Source organism: Branchiostoma floridae, chromosome 5 (assembly GCF_000003815.2).
Source record: "Branchiostoma floridae strain S238N-H82 chromosome 5, Bfl_VNyyK, whole genome shotgun sequence".
Classification (NCBI taxonomy): Eukaryota; Metazoa; Chordata; class Leptocardii; order Amphioxiformes; family Branchiostomatidae; genus Branchiostoma; species Branchiostoma floridae.
Window position 1 is genome coordinate 1107169 of NC_049983.1, and position 21373 is coordinate 1128541.

Genomic DNA, 21373 nt, shown 5'->3' on the forward strand with positions numbered 1-21373 from the left:
TAAAGTTTCTAAAAAGCATGATATCTGTGCCTGTGTGCCATCTTACAAGTAATTACGTGAGTAGGGCTCCCGTACCACCCACCTCTCTCATCAAATAGTATTATGAATGGCCTAGGATACTAACTAGAAAGCTACCCAGGGTGATGATATATTGTATTTTCTCCTGTTAAACTTTAAGACACAGAACATCAATTCAGTCCCTTATAGAAATATGCCACTAATAAGAAATAATGAAGCATTTCTGTAAATCCCCTTTCTTTTACTGAAGTATAAAGTCTAGTACATCTATCACACTTTTGAACATTCAATAAAAGCCAAGATCTAAACAAAATGTTGCTAATCAGTTTTAACCTATTCGCCATATGTTCTTATCCTGCACATTAATACTGAATAGCGTTAAGAAGTGACGTGTTTTCATGTACTCTTAAGATATGGTAGGTATATACGTGCCACAGTGGAATAAGAACCAAACGAATAATATTCCTTATCAGGCATGTTTGCCTCTAACTCATTCCAGACATCAACAGACCTGTCATACACATATACCAGAATAACCAGATACACTTTGGCTTCGTGGAGGTCGCTAGCACATAATAACAATATGTGTAGCTGGTTCTCCAGTACGAAAAGAATAGGAAAACGGTCAACATATAGGTTTTCTGGGCTCTCCCAGCTTTGCACTTTCTGCCAGCGGTCTGACTCTGTGTCCACAGGATAATGCTGCTGCGGAACGGAAAGTTATGTCAAGTTGCAGCTGTGAACACTCCTGCCACTGGTTTGTGTGTGGGTTGTACTTTCGAATCTGCTGCAAAGACTGCTCGATATAAACAGCAAGGTAATACAAAGTTCCACCAACTTTAAAAAGGTGTTTTTCATACGCGAAGTCGTCTTCTGGTCCCTCAGATATCAAGGACACATCTGCTTGTTCCCACAAGTTTTTGGCATGGTTGTACTTAAACAGAGATAACTTATCTTTATCCTCTGATCCTTTCGTGTTCAGGATATAGATGTCGTTATCACTGGTGACTGTCATGATGGAGGAATTAGGAATGCCTCCAGGCTTGTAACTGCAGCTGATGTACTTCCCTTTCTGTGGGTTCATGAAGAGGAGCTCACTTGAACTGGAGAGGACAAAATACAAACTGTCAAAAGTAAAGCTGGACAGAAAACTCTAACTTTCTACAGGAATGAGGCTGAAATTGCAGCAGTTACTGCTCAAGCAAATCTTATCTTGTAGCCCCATAAGAAATGTCTAAAAGTATAAGTAGGAATTAGATAAGTGAGAGAATAGTTCATTTACTGCAGGACCACAGAATGTAGAAATATATTGTGCAATAGTTGACTTGTTCACAGCTGACAAAATTTAAAAAATAAGTATATACGTACCCCAGGGCTGCATTGTACAGCATCGCCATTTCCATGGTCATCCCAAGCCTCGGCTGCAGGTTGAGGTTCCCTTTCTGTACCACATTTTGGAGGACCTCAGAACTCCCAGGATCCTCAGTAACCAGGGGGTGTTCCAAGATGGCTGCCGTGTCGTCTGAGGTCAGCAGGTTGAAGCGGATGTCAGAGAGGATGCTGGGTAGGTGGTGCAGTCTGTAGAGTAAAGGAAGGTGAAGATTTAGCTGGCTGCCTTATATCACATTACCTTAATTAATTACGTTTATTTCATGTTAAAACCACGATGTGTACCTACACCCACCTGTCCTCCCTGCTGTGCTGTACCCATCTCACCACAGCCTCCCACACTGTTGTCTCTTTAACATCCAGCCCATCGTGGCTGATGATCTCAGTCAGCTGATTCATACTCAGGCTGCAAAACTCCTCGCTAGAGGCAACCTGTGGAGGTACATGTACATGGTACTGTGTGAAAACAACCTTTTATTGGTAAATGTCTGTTGAAATTGAAAAAAAGTACTAAAAAAGTGGTTTTTTTTCTTTATATTACAAAGTTACAAAGTTCAATTTTTTTGGTGACATCCTCTAAAATAACGATCAATTAACTTACATAAGAGAGAGAACAAACAGGAATTGACCCATACCACACAGAGCCATTCTTCTAGACTTTCAAGACAGAGTACAACTATCCTTGTATGAGAGGCAAGTATAAATGAAGTGACCTACTATCAAAACATCAAACCCACCTCAACAAAGTTTCTATTGATAAACTTCAGACAAGCTTTTCGGACAATGTCCACAGTGAAGACATTAGAGGACTTGTACAGGTCCACACAGGTGGGGCGATCCACGTTCATGGCCATGTAGCTGCTGCAGGTGTCTCTCACATGATAGTCCAGTTGGAGGAGGTCGGTTGCCTGGTACAGGGGCTGCACTTTGTCCAGGGACACATGGAGAGTTCCCGAGTAAATATAGCTTAGGATCTCCCCAAACATACCTGCATCCACACCCTGCAGAACAGTAAATCGTAACAATGTTCAAAGATTTAACAAATAAGGTATCATTGTCAGGGTGTATAAAAAAGGGAAATATATACATTTTTGCTTGATTATCTTATGAAAATCATTTATGTCTACCATTCTGTTATCTTATGTATATTTTAATCTCTACTACTTCCTTCTAGTACTTCATCTGTTTCCGATAACTGTAAAGACTTTTTTGTTGAAAATATTTGCTCATTATGATGTGGCCACAAAGATGAACTTTGACCCCAAAATACCAAAGAGGTCAGTAGGTGGGGAGGGGGCATAGTGAAGGACAAAGGAAAGTTCAACATTTGTTCGTTTTGGTAAACAATAGATTTTCCCTGTTTTATATTGCGCTCTCTATGGTACGCAGCATCTTTAAATGGTCTCTGTTTTACTCTATTTTACACCAAACCTACCTGTAAAACAACCGTATTCTGCCGACTTTCCGCCATGTCACTTGTAAACATGGCCCTGAAGTAGGGGCTGGCCGCGGACAGAACAAGCCGATGGCAGGGAAACCGCCGGCCCTCGACTTCAAGGACGACATCCTGCAGTACTCCAGCCTTCTGTAGGTCACCCACAGTTCCAAGAAACCCGCGCAGACAGCTCTAGTCTTGGTAGGAATGAGGACGAACTGCGCTGACGTGGGGTTCTTGAAGGTAGCAGAACACAGTTTTCGGCCTATGGGGATTTCTATAGTTAAGGGCCTCAAGGTGACTAGCTTCGACGCAATGAAAAATATAGTAGGGTGCACTTTTGGAATACCAAAATCGGATATGTTTGAGTTGAAGGTACAAGCTACAATATATTAAAAAACAAAAAAATACTGTCGGCGTATCGTCTTCTCACGCCCTCTTTGAAATGCCCCTCTGCGGAGGTCACAGAACTGCAGCCGGCTCACGCTAGAAAGGCAGTTGCGTAATGGAGCGCATTTATACACAAAATAGAAAACTTTCACAATCCAAACCATGCAGTCTCAGAGTCGACACCTTCCGTGACCACGTAGCACAGGTTATATCTGGCTGCCCCTAAAATAAGGCTTTTTACCTCTCCTTCAACAAGTTTATCCGTACTATTTGATGTACCCGCGTCATACTCCCCGGGGTTCGCCCACTAATACTGTGTTCTGCTACCTCAAGATCAAAGGTTATATAGCTAAGCACTGATTACTCCTCACATAATGTAGAAGTATGGGGGGGTACTCTGTTATGGAAATTTGGACATGTCTATCTTTTTGGAAGATAATGTGTTATGCCTCGTTAGCTTGCGTGTAGTTAATGCAGTCATCAGCTTCAATCCGGTGGACCAGAGTTCTTTATAGCATTTCTATCGAAAATATTTTCGCCTCCATAGCAGGCACTCTTGGTCCTTATTCGTCTTTTTTTTTGCACATAATACACTTTTGCTGGCCGGGTCGGCAGTACAAGCGACCTAGTAGAAAAGGGAAAGGCAGGCATAACTGTGTCATGAGCTAAAAAGAAGCCTAAAAACGCCCGAAGAGTTGGCTATGAATGGTAACTTCGGAGAGTTGCGGTCCTTCCCGGTGTGAGTGGCTCAAACCTTACAGTGGGTAGAAATGACTAAAGCCTCAAACGAAAGAAGAAGGATGCTGATATGGCCATAACCATACCTAACCAAACGGCTTCCTCAAATGATGTTTAAAAAAATGTAATTCTGACAGCTTTATTGAAGAAGTTCGATGACGTGAACAAGCAAATGTAACAAGATAGTAAAACTAATGATAACACATTTTTATCTGTGGGAATTTACTCAAATGTTGCACTATAAGAATACGTGTCTCCTGATATCACTACGACAAATATACAAAAGTAACGGTCTCCTCTGTCAGCACTGGAACACTAGTGCTGAAGTGGTCGCCATATGTAACCCCAACGGTGCTGTAATACAGCGTATGACTATGTCACTGACTGACTTATATGACATGTTATCCTTACATTTCATCTGTATCTATCCTTGACTGTTACATCACTTTGAACGTTTTCTTGCAGTTATCGATAGACTTATTAAAACCACATAAAAGTATTTACTACATGTATCAACAATGCTCAACGAACTATTGAAAATAAAAACAAAAGACCCATTGGGATAAGCAGGTATGGCAGGAAACTAATAGTGATAATATAATTTCAACAGTAAATGTTAATTGTTAAAACAATCTAATTTTTGGTACAAGTTTATAGCAAAAACATGATAGTAATGGCTATAACAATGGCCATTATGGCCAGGCAGTCCAGGCAACATCTTCCATGCAATATCTACCAGTACAATACAGTACTGCCTGTGCATACCTGGCCAGCGGGGGTACTACACTACTGATTTCTCGAACACGTTTTTTTTTTCAAGGTAGCAGATAGATAATGCTACCTGGCAGATGGATGTTGCACAATTCAACATCAGGTAAGGTTAATCTCACATTTTCCAACATTTCACTGACTTGTCAAAGACGCATCAAAGAAGAATTACCATGATACATCATTGAAGGTTATACATCGTGGTAATAAGATACCGTAAGCCAAATAGTAGTTACTAGTAGTCAATCAAAATGTTATGCAGTTACGTACGTAAATATCGTTTGGCGAAGATTTGCGGTGAGTAAGAAAAATGTCTCAAATGTACAAAAACTGGCAAACTCCAGTACATCCATCAAATCTTAGATAGTTGTGGTATTAGTCACTCAGGCTATCATACAGCTTTACAGCATGTCATTTTGGACTATCCTGTTAAATTTAATACCAATACGTATAATACTTATTATAACCCAGGTCTACCATCTGTGTTTCCTGCACCTTCTGTGTTGGCAGGGCTGGGGTTCAGATATGGAAGGTACATACGAGCCACGGGTATCATAGGATCATACATATACCAACGTTCTTCGGGCAGGACAGACAACGCTTTCCAAACACCTTCAAACCCGTCATACACAAACGCCTGCTGACCATTTCTGTGCTCACGTGAACCTAAGCCATCATAATCAACCACTGCATGCAGCTTCTTTTGGATTGCAAATAGAGCGATGTTTCCAATTTCATTAGCTGTGTTCAGCCATCCTGGAAGCTCACACCAGCTGTCGGTCTCTGTGTCATACACCATTATTTTGTCGAAGCTCATAGCTATGCAGAAGATCTCTCTTCCAATGGCAACTGCGTTGTGCAATGCGATCTGAATGTTGTCTGACTTGTTTTTTCTGCACCACTGGTCTGCCCTTGGGTTGTAACAATGTATTTCTGTCTCTGTAAAGAGATAGATGTGCCGGTTGCAGGACACTACCAAGTTCTGGTCGAACCACCCATTAGGTGTCGAACTTGTGTGTGGCACTGTGTGCCACCTGTTTGTTTCCTGGTCGTATTTCCTCAACACCACATGAGACTCTGAGGATGTCACCACGAGGTAGAAAAGTTGTCCATCAATTTCCTTAAGGTAGTCGGGTGACGCTAGTATGTTGCTGCCGTTTGGGTTTAATTCCCTTACTGATGACATATGTTCCCATTCGTTTCTTATGTGGTTATACTTAAGCAGCTCGTTCATCGTAAGTGAATCTTGAGCCAGGAGGTAGATGTCATTGTCTCTAGTAACTGTTCCTGCAAGTTGAGGTATGTTGTAGTTGCACCTTATGTGCTTCCCTTCTCCGGGGTTCGTCCACAGAATCTCTTTTGTGCTGTTAAGGGAGAGATACATTGAATGGGCAAGCCAAACCAAATAAATTTTTTGGTCCTTGGATTTACAAAAATGATACTGAAGAGGAATATGAACTTAAAAGCAAAGCAGAGACTGAGGGAGAAGTCTGCATCTCTCGTGGCGCATAGTTTCAGAGATTAAATATTGTCAAAAATAAATTTGTAGTGTTATCTCGGCCTCTTGCAGAATTTTTGCTAATAATATATCCAAGAAGAAAGAAAATACATTGATGCGGACTCATGCAACAAAATTTTATTACACAGGTAGAACTATTACATTGAGAATCAACAATGCATAAGGTAAATAGAACATAGTTATGTAACATTCAAAAGCAAAAAAAAAATGGAATTACTTAAGTCTGCTGTTGCATGAGGCAGAAAAGTTCACCTACCATTGTTTATCCCTAAAAGGGGCCATTTGTTTTGGTGCAGTAAACTGACATTGCACTTTTCTTCAATAAAGAATGAAAAAAATACTTATTACTTACATTTTTAAGGTTAAAGGAGGTAAAAAAGCATCTGCTAACCTTTTGTCCCCGGACCTTTCAGTGAAAAGCAAAGCCATTTCCAGTGTGTCCATCCCAAATCTTTTCTTTAGGTTAGAAGTCCCCTTCACTGCGTTTCTTATGGCAGAACCCCCAGGATTCTCCCTGACCAGGGGGTGTTCCAAGATGGCTGCCGTGTCATCTGAGGTCAGCAGATTGAAGCGGATGTGAGGGAGGATGCTGGGTAGGTGGTGCAGTCTGTAGGGTACATGGTAGGGGTGGGCTCAGCTGACCTCTTGGTATGAAAGTAGTTTATTTCATGTTTAAATCTAATTTGCATCAATAGAAGACTACCACCCACCTGTCCTCCCTGCTGTGCTGCACCCATCTCACCACAGCCTCCCACACTATTGTCTCTTCTTTAACATCCAGCTCATCGTGGCTGATGATCTCAGTCAGCTGATTTACACACAGGCTGCAAAACTCTTCGCTGGAGGAAACCTGCGGAAGTACAGTGTACATATATGTAATGTATATATGGTACTGTAAATCTGTACTGTATTTTTGTGGGTCAGCCGTTGCCAGTGCGAGTTACCAAGCTATAGAATGACCCAGTGTAATAAAATATAATACAACATACCAACATATGCAATGATACGAAATTTGGCGTACAAAAACATACTGCTTACAAAAAGCATTTTTCATTTGCTAACATTATGAGACCTTGGGGATTCATTTGGACATGATGAAGATTCTAGTTTTCCCTACTGTAATAAGTTTACATCAGTATAGTAATATCAAGAGGATAGCATCCTAATACAGTATAAGCCAGTAAATTACATATCGGATAAACGCACACTTCGGTCAATTGCACGGAATCCCCAAATCCCAAACAGGCTCCCATTAACACTATTATTAGTGACTTCATTTATCTCCAAGACGAAAAGTCACCAATGCTGGACGATTGCACGAAAATGTCAAACACCGTCGACGAATTGACTAAAATGTTTGCTAAAAATCGGCATGCGCAGTATAGATAAGCCGATAACTGCCTGTGTAAATAAAGGAGCAATGCCGACAATGTGTACGAAATTGTTATCAGGAGAAAAAGAAAGCGATATTGTGGGAGGTCGTGGGTGGGTCCCGGGCATGTCAGCACCAAAAAGAGACGCCCGCCTGCTGAAGGCCGACTTTACGATTTGGCAGACAACTCAATGAAACATACTCAATGAAAATTGTTCCCTATTTGTCCATTGCCTAATTACTGTATTTGCATCTAACTGTATTTTGCATCTGATTATCTTATATTAAAAGTATTTTTTATCCCATTCTGTTATTTTATCTACACAATCTCTAGCATTTCATTTGTTTCCGATAACTGTAAAGACTTATTTTTGTTAAATATATATGCTCATTATGTGGCCACAAAGTTGAACTTTGACCCCTGAAATTTCAACGCGGTCAGTAGGTGGGGAGGGGGGCATAACGACGGACAAAGGAAAGTTTAACATTTGTTCGTGTTTGATAAACAATGGATTTCCCCTGTTTTCGATGTTCTCTGTGGTACGTAGCATCTTTAGAAGTTCTCTGTTTCGCTCTTGTTTAACTCTATCCTACACCAAACCTACCTGTAAAACAACCGTATTCTGCCGACTTTCCGCCATGTCACTTGTGGTCTCAGAACACAGTTTTTCGCCTATGGGGATTTACATGGTTAAGGACCCCAAAGTGAGGTGGTTCGACGACTCAAAACCTATAGAAAGGTGCAGATACAATTTACAAGAATTTAGTATGTTGAAGTCGAGGGTACGACCTACAAAATATCTGAAAATGAGCATAGATTTGCCTGCTCGTTTTTCTATAAAAGACACTTTGATTTGACCCCCAGCGGAGGTCATGGAACTGCAGGCGACGAACAGGAAGTGCCGGTAACAGTATCAAGGCGCAAATTCCCGCTGGCCGAAGGAGCAACGTAATCCAACTTATACCGTATCAACAACGATATATTCCTCTACCATTCACCACAGTTTCCACCTCGCTGTTGTACACGGAAGAATAACTACGGCCTTTGCAAGTACTGCGGTGCACTATTTTAACCCGAACTACTTTTGGGGACGGGGGTCGCGTATAAATACTGTGTTCTGAGACCTTGAACCAACTTGACCTTGGATTTCTTTTCATTCATACAATAAAACTAGTCAAGATATAAAACCGTACCAAGTTTTAGAACAGAAATCCAAATGGTTCCTGAGATATGGCCAACTTTGCACTTCGGCGCCTAGCACAGGTGTCGGCCCTGTACAAGGACTATCTGAGGGGCCGCTAATTGGTCTCATTATCTCAACAAATTTAATATTCTGGTTGACTTTTTCTTCTACAAGATGCTTGCCAGACCACATTCTACCGTTCTGAGTGATTTGGATTGGGGGTTAGTCTTTTTTAGGGCGGAAAAGGGGGGGGGGGGTCGAGCGGGCTTTAGACCGCACTAAGTCCTATACTTAAGCATAGGGAGCGGTCTTAGCGGCCGTTGCCATGGTAACGGCGGTTCTGACGGTAACAAAAATGTTACAGTTCAAGTCAGCCGAGGTCAATTCCTAACATATCATTCGAATTCAATGTTATTACCCGTCCCTGGGGAATTAACGCTGTGATTCAAGGTCTCAGAACACAGTATTTCGCCTATGGGGATTTACATGGTTAAGGACCCCAAAGTGAGGTGGTTCGACGACTCAAAACCTATCGAAAGGTGCAGATACAATTTACAAGAATTTAGTATGTTGAAGTCGAGGGTACGACCTACAACATATCTGAAAATGAGCATAGATTTGCCTGCTCGTTTTTCTATAAAAGACACTTTGATTTGACCCCCAGCGGAGGTCATGGAACTGCAGGCGACGAACAGGAAGTGCCGGTAACAGTATCAAGGCGCAAATTCCCGCTGGCCGAAGGAGCAACGTAATCCAACTTATACCGTATCAACAACGATATATTCCTCTACCATTCACCACAGTTTCCACCTCGCTGTTGTACACGGAAGAATAACTACGGCCTTTGCAAGTACTGCGGTGCACTATTTTAACCCGAACTACTTTTGGGGACGGGGGTCGCGTATAAATACTGTAACGCTGTGATTGAACCAACTTGACCTTGGATTTCTTTTCATTCATACAATAAAACTAGTCAAGATATAAAACCGTACCAAGTTTTAGAACAGAAATCCAAATGGTTCCTGAGATATGGCCAACTTTGCACTTCGGCGCCTAGCACAGGTGTCGGCCCTGTACAAGGACTATCTGAGGGGCCGCTAATTGGTCTCATTATCTCAACAAATTTAATATTCTGGTTGACTTTTTCTTCTACAAGATGCTTGCCAGACCACATTCTACCGTTCTGAGTGATTTGGATTGGGGGTTAGTCTTTTTTAGGGCGGAAAAGGGGGGGGGGGTCGAGCGGGCTTTAGACCGCACTAAGTCCTATACTTAAGCATAGGGAGCGGTCTTGGCGGCCGTTGCCATGGTAACGGCGGTTCTGACGGTAACAAAAACGTTACAGTTCAAGTCAGCCGAGGTCAATTCCTAACATATCAGTCGAATTCAATGTTATTACCCGTCCCTGGGGAATTAACGCTGTGATTCAAGGTCTCAGAACACAGTATTTCGCCTATGGGGATTTACATGGTTAAGGACCCCAAAGTGAGGTGGTTCGACGACTCAAAACCTATCGAAAGGTGCAGATACAATTTACAAGAATTTAGTATGTTGAAGTCGAGGGTACGACCTACAACATATCTGAAAATGAGCATAGATTTGCCTGCTCGTTTTTCTATAAAAGACACTTTGATTTGACCCCCAGCGGAGGTCATGGAACTGCAGGCGACGAACAGGAAGTGCCGGTAACAGTATCAAGGCGCAAATTCCCGCTGGCCGAAGGAGCAACGTAATCCAACTTATACCGTATCAACAACGATATATTCCTCTACCATTCACCACAGTTTCCACCTCGCTGTTGTACACGGAAGAATAACTACGGCCTTTGCAAGTACTGCGGTGCACTATTTTAACCCGAACTACTTTTGGGGACGGGGGTCGCGTATAAATACTGTGTTCTGAGACCTTAAACCAACTTGACCTTGGATTTCTTTTCATTCATACAATAAAACTAGTCAAGATATAAAACCGTACCAAGTTTTAGAACAGAAATCCAAATGGTTCCTGAGATATGGCCAACTTTGCACTTCGGCGCCTAGCACAGGTGTCGGCCCTGTACAAGGACTATCTGAGGGGCCGCTAATTGGTCTCATTATCTCAACAAATTTAATAGTCTGGTTGACTTTTTCTTCTACAAGATGCTTGCCAGACCACATTCTACCGTTCTGAGTGATTTGGATTGGGGGTTAGTCTTTTTTAGGGCGGAAAAAGGGGGGGGGGGGTCGAGCGGGCTTTAGACCGCACTAAGTCCTATACTTAAGCATAGGGAGCTTCTTGGCGGCCGTTGCCATGGTAACGGCGGTTCTGACGGTAACAAAAACGTTACAGTTCAAGTCAGCCGAGGTCAATTCCTAACATATCAGTCGAATTCAATGTTATTACCCGTCCCTGGGGAATTAACGCTGTGATTCAAGGTCTCAGAACACAGTATTTCGCCTATGGGGATTTACATGGTTAAGGACCCCAAAGTGAGGTGGTTCGACGACTCAAAACCTATCGAAAGGTGCAGATACAATTTACAAGAATTTAGTATGTTGAAGTCGAGGGTACGACCTACAACATATCTGAAAATGAGCATAGATTTGCCTGCTCGTTTTTCTATAAAAGACACTTTGATTTGACCCCCAGCGGAGGTCATGGAACTGCAGGCGACGAACAGGAAGTGCCGGTAACAGTATCAAGGCGCAAATTCCCGCTGGCCGAAGGAGCAACGTAATCCAACTTATACCGTATCAACAACGATATATTCCTCTACCATTCACCACAGTTTCCACCTCGCTGTTGTACACGGAAGAATAACTACGGCCTTTGCAAGTACTGCGGTGCACTATTTTAACCCGAACTACTTTTGGGGACGGGGGTCGCGTATAAATACTGTGTTCTGAGACCTTGAACCAACTTGACCTTGGATTTCTTTTCATTCATACAATAAAACTAGTCAAGATATAATACCGTACCAAGTTTTAGAACAGAAATCCAAATGGTTCCTGAGATATGGCCAACTTTGCACTTCGGCGCCTAGCACAGGTGTCGGCCCTGTACAAGGACTATCTGAGGGGCCGCTAATTGGTCTCATTATCTCAACAAATTTAATATTCTGGTTGACTTTTTCTTCTACAAGATGCTTGCCAGACCACATTCTACCGTTCTGAGTGATTTGGATTGGGGGTTAGTCTTTTTTAGGGCGGAAAAGGGGGGGGGGGGTCGAGCGGGCTTTAGACCGCACTAAGTCCTATACTTAAGCATAGGGAGCGGTCTTGGCGGCCGTTGCCATGGTAACGGCGGTTCTGACGGTAACAAAAACGTTACAGTTCAAGTCAGCCGAGGTCAATTCCTAACATATCAGTCGAATTCAATGTTATTACCCGTCCCTGGGGAATTAACGCTGTGATTCAAGGTCTCAGAACACAGTATTTCGCCTATGGGGATTTACATGGTTAAGGACCCCAAAGTGAGGTGGTTCGACGACTCAAAACCTATCGAAAGGTGCAGATACAATTTACAAGAATTTAGTATGTTGAAGTCGAGGGTACGACCTACAACATATCTGAAAATGAGCATAGATTTGCCTGCTCGTTTTTCTATAAAAGACACTTTGATTTGACCCCCAGCGGAGGTCATGGAACTGCAGGCGACGAACAGGAAGTGCCGGTAACAGTATCAAGGCGCAAATTCCCGCTGGCCGAAGGAGCAACGTAATCCAACTTATACCGTATCAACAACGATATATTCCTCTACCATTCACCACAGTTTCCACCTCGCTGTTGTACACGGAAGAATAACTACGGCCTTTGCAAGTACTGCGGTGCACTATTTTAACCCGAACTACTTTTGGGGACGGGGGTCGCGTATAAATACTGTGTTCTGAGACCTTGAACCAACTTGACCTTGGATTTCTTTTCATTCATACAATAAAACTAGTCAAGATATAAAACCGTACCAAGTTTTAGAACAGAAATCCAAATGGTTCCTGAGATATGGCCAACTTTGCACTTCGGCGCCTAGCACAGGTGTCGGCCCTGTACAAGGACTATCTGAGGGGCCGCTAATTGGTCTCATTATCTCAACAAATTTAATATTCTGGTTGACTTTTTCTTCTACAAGATGCTTGCCAGACCACATTCTACCGTTCTGAGTGATTTGGATTGGGGGTTAGTCTTTTTTAGGGCGGAAAAGGGGGGGGGGTCGAGCGGGCTTTAGACCGCACTAAGTCCTATACTTAAGCATAGGGAGCGGTCTTGGCGGCCGTTGCCATGGTAACGGCGGTTCTGACGGTAACAAAAACGTTACAGTTCAAGTCAGCCGAGGTCAATTCCTAACATATCAGTCGAATTCAATGTTATTACCCGTCCCTGGGGAATTAACGCTGTGATTCAAGGTCTCAGAACACAGTATTTCGCCTATGGGGATTTACATGGTTAAGGACCCCAAAGTGAGGTGGTTCGACGACTCAAAACCTATCGAAAGGTGCAGATACAATTTACAAGAATTTAGTATGTTGAAGTCGAGGGTACGACCTACAACATATCTGAAAATGAGCATAGATTTGCCTGCTCGTTTTTCTATAAAAGACACTTTGATTTGACCCCCAGCGGAGGTCATGGAACTGCAGGCGACGAACAGGAAGTGCCGGTAACAGTATCAAGGCGCAAATTCCCGCTGGCCGAAGGAGCAACGTAATCCAACTTATACCGTATCAACAACGATATATTCCTCTACCATTCACCACAGTTTCCACCTCGCTGTTGTACACGGAAGAATAACTACGGCCTTTGCAAGTACTGCGGTGCACTATTTTAACCCGAACTACTTTTGGGGACGGGGGTCGCGTATAAATACTGTGTTCTGAGACCTTGAACCAACTTGACCTTGGATTTCTTTTCATTCATACAATAAAACTAGTCAAGATATAAAACCGTACCAAGTTTTAGAACAGAAATCCAAATGGTTCCTGAGATATGGCCAACTTTGCACTTCGGCGCCTAGCACAGGTGTCGGCCCTGTACAAGGACTATCTGAGGGGCCGCTAATTGGTCTCATTATCTCAACAAATTTAATATTCTGGTTGACTTTTTCTTCTACAAGATGCTTGCCAGACCACATTCTACCGTTCTGAGTGATTTGGATTGGGGGTTAGTCTTTTTTAGGGCGGAAAAGGGGGGGGGGGTCGAGCGGGCTTTAGACCGCACTAAGTCCTATACTTAAGCATAGGGAGCGGTCTTGGCGGCCGTTGCCATGGTAACGGCGGTTCTGACGGTAACAAAAACGTTACAGTTCAAGTCAGCCGAGGTCAATTCCTAACATATCAGTCGAATTCAATGTTATTACCCGTCCCTGGGGAATTAACGCTGTGATTCAAGGTCTCAGAACACAGTATTTCGCCTATGGGGATTTACATGGTTAAGGACCCCAAAGTGAGGTGGTTCGACGACTCAAAACCTATCGAAAGGTGCAGATACAATTTACAAGAATTTAGTATGTTGAAGTCGAGGGTACGACCTACAACATATCTGAAAATGAGCATAGATTTGCCTGCTCGTTTTTCTATAAAAGACACTTTGATTTGACCCCCAGCGGAGGTCATGGAACTGCAGGCGACGAACAGGAAGTGCCGGTAACAGTATCAAGGCGCAAATTCCCGCTGGCCGAAGGAGCAACGTAATCCAACTTATACCGTATCAACAACGATATATTCCTCTACCATTCACCACAGTTTCCACCTCGCTGTTGTACACGGAAGAATAACTACGGCCTTTGCAAGTACTGCGGTGCACTATTTTAACCCGAACTACTTTTGGGGACGGGGGTCGCGGAGAAATACTGTGTTCTGAGACCTTTGTAAACATGGCACTGAAGTAGGGGCTGGCCGCGGACAGAACAAGTCGATGGCAGGGAAACCGCCGGCCCTCGACTTCAAGGACGACATCCTGCAGTACCCCAGCCTTATGGCCAACTTTGCACTTCGGCGCCTAGCACAGGTGTCGGCCCTGTACAAGGACTATCTGAGGGGCCGCTAATTGGTCTGGGGTTCTTGGTCTGCGGCAGCCATGTTGATGATGACAGTATGACCCGTGGGTCAAAGAGTAACTAGAAAAACACTGATTACCCAGTTAAAGTCGCAGTATGAGCACTACAATTATCATCTCTCGAGATGATGAAAGAATACCACCATACGATGAAAATAACCTTAATTGATTTATGTAGCGCTGACAGAAAGTGTTTAAAGTGCTGTTGCATACTGGTGTTGAGTCTACAGTGAAAACATGCGCCACAAGCTATGAGGAGTTTTCATGATGGAGGTAACGTTACACTCATGGGATGTGAATCCGTGTAAATTATGCTGTCGTTGAACATTAGTCTCATTATTTTTACAAGGCCATGAATTACAAATGCATTTGGCAAAAGGACAACTTTTTGTATTTATATACCTTGTATTTATTGTTATGTCATACCTGTGACGCGAAAACGTTCGATACGGGTTTCCGGACCGTGTGATAACTTTTCGTATCTCACGGGTTCTATTAAACTTGTCCCTTCATCCGCCGGGCGATCCTTCCCGCGGTCGGGCTGGGACCTCGGGTGATACAGAATACACGGTGTTGTATTCTATATTTATCAAATGGCGCAAAAAGAATACTATTACACATCGCACCATATAACAGGCGTAACCTAAATAAAGTTCGATAACTTGCAAGTTGCTTCGTCAGCAAAAGTTAAGAATAACATATAAACAGTTCACGTGACCAAACCCTAAGACTAAGTGACCATATAGGGGTCCCATCAACCTCCTTGGTAAAGCAAATAATCCACTAGCACTGCCCAGGGTCTGATCAGAGTGACAGCTGCTACATGCAGATGTGTGATTCCAGTCAGGCTAACATATAAAGTGATCAACAACGACAAAATTAATCACACTATAGCGAACCAATGAAATGTATATGTGATGCAAGTACACAATAAATATAATGTCAGCTAATAACTGGTATTGACAAAGGACTTAGTTACGTCAAAGCATATTACTTAGGTCAATCGAAGAAAATGTCCCATATGAAGACTTTATAGAAAAGATTTTTGTCAAAAATAAAAGTGCTATTTAAAAGCATAAAATATTCCACGTAGTTTAAGGGCACACATGTTAGTCCCTCAGAGAGTAAGATCTTCTTCATTTGCCTCCTCGTTTACATCACGACTTATTACAATTTGGAACAAACTTCCCGTTGAAACCAGAGGGCTGGGAGCATCAGCCACAAGCCAGTCCGATGTGTCTGCCTTTAAACGAAAACTACCTAAATTTATGCAAAACCGATTCCAACAAAACTTCAAGCTAGAGCAGGCCTGCACATGGTCACTAGCATGCTGTTGCGCCTCTTGCATTGCCACAAGGCCACGATAATTTTGCCCTATATTATGACTACATGTATATCTATTTCATAGATTTGGACTCAATAATGTATGTGTGTTGTTAAGTTGATTTATCTTGATTCGAACGTTACATTGATTATGATATCTGTTCTTGTATTTTATGTATATTATGATTTGATGTATAATTTGTTATGTTTAAGGTATGGCGGCTTCGAAAAGGTGTCTTTTGACACCTGTTCCGCCATACCCTCCAGTGTGGAGAATCCAAATAAATAAATATATAAGGTTTCTCCCATATTAATAAAATTGGCACAATTTGAAAAAAAGGTGTGATCCAAACAAAAATGTCATTGAACCACTACATGAGTTCCTATCCTACACATACATACACACGTACATAACCGTACTCCTAGAGTTAAAACGTTAACAAAGTTCCGCTTCCAGTAAGATCTATCATTTATCATAGTAATCAGGTCCCTATCACTTATTCCGGTCTCTGATTCAATAATGTTCTTTTACGTAAGGTAGGGACGGCCTTTTTGCCTCTTCGCCTCTGCTGGTTCGCCATGTCGAGTAACATGGCCAGCTAAACACGACGAAGAAGAAGAAGCTAAACTTAGCCGTCGTCGCCTGACTTCAGTTCAGATGGGTCGAAGAGTCCCATAGAGTTCTTTGTTTGTATCCTACACATTAACACCATAAAGTGCACACACAACAAATTGTGATTTATGCTCGTAAGTAAGGCACGGTGGGTATGATTAGGGCATGAATTTGGGAGAAGCCCAGGCTAATGGTATATTGTAGTATACTACACTTAAACTTACCCCTTATCATCTCTTATTGAAAGATATTTCTATATAAAAGAAAGGAGCGAGGAAGTATGGGCATGAACAGGAAGCAAGGAAGTATGTGTTTTTACTTCCACTACTGTAAAAAATCTTGCACATCAATTCCATTGTAGAGCATTAAGGAAAACCAAAGATCTAAACAAAATGTCTTTAACCAGTCCTGCTCTGTACTCTATTTGTGCCCTTGTCCTGCACATCAACATTGAATAATGCAATAAATAATGTGTTTTTATGTCCCCATAAGATATGGCAGGTATATACGTGCCACAGGGGAACAAGATTCCCATTCGTACTTATATTGCTCATTAGGCAAGATTGCCTTCACCTCTCTCCAGGCATCAGCAGACCTGTCGTACACATACACCAGATGTACAATACCTTCCTGGGAGTCGCTAGTACAGGTTAACAATACGTGCAGCTGGTTCTCCAATACGAAAAGACTGGGCATATAAAAAACAAACTTTCCTGGATTCGGCCAGCCTTGCAACTTCTGCCAGCGGTCTGACTCTGTGTCGTACACCATAGTCTTAGTAAAGTCATAATCTATGCAGAAAATCTCTGTTCCCATGGCAACCGCTCTAATGAGATCAGGAATTTCGATCGGTGGGGTCCGCTTGCTCCATTGGTCCTGATTGGGGTTGTAGCGATGCATTGTGCATGTCTCACTTGTGAGGAAATAGAGGTGCGACCCGCAGGACAATGTATAGAAGGATGCATGCTTGTGTATACGTTTGTTAAGTTGCAGCGGTGAACACTCCAGCCATTGTTTTGTGTGCTTGTTGTACTTTCTCATCTGCACCAAAGGCCAGCCACCATTTCGATCAACAAATATCAAATACAAAGACCGATCAGCTCCATAAAGCAGATACTTATAGTACCGATGATCTTCCTGTCGCTTTATCATTAGGGACATACCAGCATCTTCCCACACATTCTTTACATGGTTGTACTTTAACAGGAACAGCTGATTCTTATCCTCTGAATCTGATGCTTTACTATCTAGGATAAAGATAGACAGAGAGACATTGATTGTATGTACGATTGGAGTAATACTTGGCAAATGAATTTTAATCCCAACAAATGTAAAATCCTTACAATAAGCAGATCTAGAAATCCTATTAACTTTACGTACAAAATGAATGACACGGTCTTCGAGTCTGTTCCTGAATTTACCGACTTAGGGGTATTAGCTACGTGGAATTTAACTTTCGATTCTCATGTACATAATATCACTTCGAAAGCAAATTCAGCTCTCGGCTTTTTAAAGAGATCTGTAGGTTTCAATGCCCCTGTAAATGTAAAAAAAAATGCTATATCTCACTTTAGTCAGAAGCAGACTTGAGTACTGCTCTGTCGTTTGGTCACCCTATACACACAACCTCATTTCCTCAGTCGAAAAAGTTCAAAGACGTGCCTCCAAGTATATTCTTAATGATTACACAGCAGACTACAAGACGAGATTAATACATTGTTCACTATTACCTCTGTCCTACCGACGAGAAATACTTGATCTATGTTTTTTATATAAGTGCTTACTAGGACTTTATGATATTAATATTGACAACTTTTTAAATCTCCCACATCCCCTTTTAAGAGCACATTCACAAGCTAAACTTATCCCTGGTAAATGTCACACTACAAACTTTCAGTACACCTATTTTAACAGAATCGTCTACATATGGAACTCCCTACCACCTGAAATTAGAAAACTTCGGCTAAATCCAACATTCTCAACAAATCGTTTCAAGCAGTCCGTTATTGATCATTACTTCTCTCTTTTGGCCACACATTTTGATGTCTATCTAATAAGCACTTGGACCCATTGTTCCAAGTGCTGATTGGATGCACATCTAAATGTGTGGTCAACCTATAGTTACATCATTCTCATTTGTTTGTTAACCTTAGTTTATCTGATCCCTTTTATTGTTGTTTCGTTTGGGTATTGTTTCGTATCTTGCCGTTTTTTGTTAGAATACCTCCATGTAAAGTTCTTTGTTTTTATTTGCCCTTTCTCTATTGTTCATTGTTATGATTTTAACTGTTGCTGGAGGTGTGGGTCATGTAAAGGTATATCCTGTTACCCACACCTTGCAGAACTTTTTCTGTAAAGTTTAATAAATAAATAAAAAGATGTCGTTATCACTAGTGACTGTCATGTCCAAGAAATAAGGGAGGTCTTCAGGCTCGTAACTGCAGCTGATGTACTTCCCTTCCCGAGGGTTCATGAAGAAGATCTCATTGGTACTAGAAAGGGAAAAAATGCATAAGAAACTGTCAAATAAAACTGGACTGGAAACTCATACCCTTCTACATGACTAAGACTTGGGGCTCCCATGTTGTCCGACCAGGGTTGTAGCCAACCTGAAATCATTTTCAGTCCTCTTGATTTTGAATAGGAATCCTATCGAGCACCGAAGGAATAGCATGACGTTGCGCGTCATTTCTTGGGGGTCTGGGTGCAAAACAATTTTGAAATCTAGACCCTCTGAAACACTATTTCCTGCATTTTGAGGTGCAAATTTTGCTTTATAGACTAAGCTGTTCAATGGCATCTGTTTTGGTGAAGAAGAACACATGGTTTTTTTTTATATCTTTACATATCAATTTTTGTCTGTCCCAGGGGACGGAATGGGGAAAACTTTTTTTCAGTCCCCAGCTGCAAAATTCCTTCAAAGGACTGAAGGACAGGTGCTGGCTACAACCCTGCGTGGGACACATGAGGCAGTCAGGTAGGCCCAGAGGACTACAGGGATGAGACAGAAAGCACTGCATGCGCTGTTTTATAAAAACATTTAACTCCATAAGGAATGAACTTAAGTACCTAAAGTATAAGTTAAAATAAGATGAAAAGTACATTTATTGCAAGATTGCAATATTGAATGATACTGTGTAAGATTGTTTACGACTTTCAAGGGCAAACACAAAAGTATGTACTGACCCTTTGTGTGGATTAAGGTTAAACAGCAGTGCCATTTCTGTAGTCATCCCATGTCTTGGCTTGAGGTTAGGGCTCTTCTGCACAACATCCCTGATAAATGCAGAACTCCCAGGATCCTTCCTGACCAAAGGATGTTCCAAGATGGCTGCCGTGTCATCTGAGGTCAGCAGGTTGAAGCGGATTTGAGAAAGGATGCTGGGTAGGTGGTGCAATCTGTAGGGTAAAAGGTAATGGTTGACATAAGGGTACAGCGTAATGGTAGGTTCAGCTGACTTCTTAGTAACACAGTAGCTACTAAATCAAACATTTTTATTCATTCATATCTCTATGTCAAAAATACAATATTAACCTATCGGAACATTCAATTATGCCCACCTGTCCTCCCTGCTGTGCTGCACCCATCTCACCACAGCCTCCCACACTGTTGTCTCCTCTTTAACATCCAGCTCATCTTGGCTGATGATCTCAGCCAGCTGATTCACACTCAGGCTGCAGAATTCCTCATTGAAGGAAAACTGTGAAGAGACAGTGTATATGGTCACGTATATAGTTCTGTGGAAAAAATGTATTTTGGTACAGGCCTGATTTAAGTGAAAAATAGCACTAAAACTGGTTTTTGATCTTTTATATATGAATTTATATAGCGAACAGCTTTGAGCATTTGTCTCCGTATCGTGATCAATTCATAATTAAATGAATAATTATCCTCAATCTCGTTGGGGCAGAATGGACAAAACCTCTGGTCACGAGGAGAATTCTAATTATAACGTTAACATATTCCAATCACCCTTCTATCCGAAGAAAGTTAACACGCCATTATGCTATCAAATATGAGACGAACCTACCTCAACAAAGTGTCTATGGATCAACTTCAGACAAGTTTTCCGTATACTGTCCAGAGAGAAGACATCAGCAAACTTGTACAGGTCCACACATGTGGAGCGCTCCACATTCATGAACATGTAGCTGCTGCAGGTGTCTCTCACATAGTCCAGTTGGAGGAGGTCGGCTGCCTGGTACAGGGGCTGCACTTTGTCCAGGGACACATGGAGGGTTCCCGAGTAGATGTAACTCAGGATCTCTCCAAACATGCCTGCATCCACACCCTGCAAAACATTTTTTGCATATATTGTTTCATTTTGTTTATATAAGTTTATAACACTTCATTATTAGGGTCAAATTTTCACTACATTCTGCTATTTTATTTACATGATCTCTACTATTTGTACATGATCTCTAACATGCTTCTGATTGGATTTCTTTTTTAGTTAAAAAAATGCTCATAATAATTATTATTCGTGACCCGAAAAGTTGACCTTTAACCTCTACGTCCAAAAAGGTCAGAAGGTGGCATTGGTGAGTAGGGGTTCTAAGTAAGGAAAGTTTGACATTTGTTGATTTGGTACAGAATG

General features: G+C 42.0%; 2 protein-coding genes across 3 annotated transcripts; both read right to left on the minus strand.

The window, feature by feature from the left end:
* Window positions 1-249: 249 nt before the first annotated feature.
* LOC118416858 (kelch repeat and BTB domain-containing protein 2-like) lies at window positions 250-3089 on the minus strand. Its single transcript, XM_035822133.1, has 5 exons — window positions 2843-3089; window positions 2145-2408; window positions 1703-1839; window positions 1387-1596; window positions 250-1121 (listed from the first exon to the last, which is right to left on the minus strand). The coding sequence occupies exons 1-5, from the start codon at window positions 2891-2893 to the stop codon at window positions 644-646; spliced, it is 1140 nt and encodes a 379-aa protein (XP_035678026.1). The 5' UTR covers window positions 2894-3089; the 3' UTR covers window positions 250-643.
* Window positions 3090-4089: 1000 nt separating this feature from the next.
* Window positions 4090-21071, minus strand: LOC118416851 (kelch repeat and BTB domain-containing protein 2-like). Of its 2 annotated transcripts, none has more exons than XM_035822124.1 (4): window positions 20807-21071; window positions 20337-20476; window positions 6649-6864; window positions 4090-6102 (listed from the first exon to the last, which is right to left on the minus strand). In XM_035822124.1, the coding sequence occupies exons 1-4, from the start codon at window positions 21050-21052 to the stop codon at window positions 5199-5201; spliced, it is 1506 nt and encodes a 501-aa protein (XP_035678017.1). In that variant the 5' UTR covers window positions 21053-21071; the 3' UTR covers window positions 4090-5198. The 2 variants fall into 2 exon arrangements, with proteins under 2 accessions (XP_035678017.1, XP_035678018.1); XM_035822125.1 differs by lacking the exons at window positions 4090-6102; window positions 6649-6864 and adding exons at window positions 17908-19267; window positions 19962-20174.
* Between the last annotated feature and the right edge of the window lie 302 nt (window positions 21072-21373).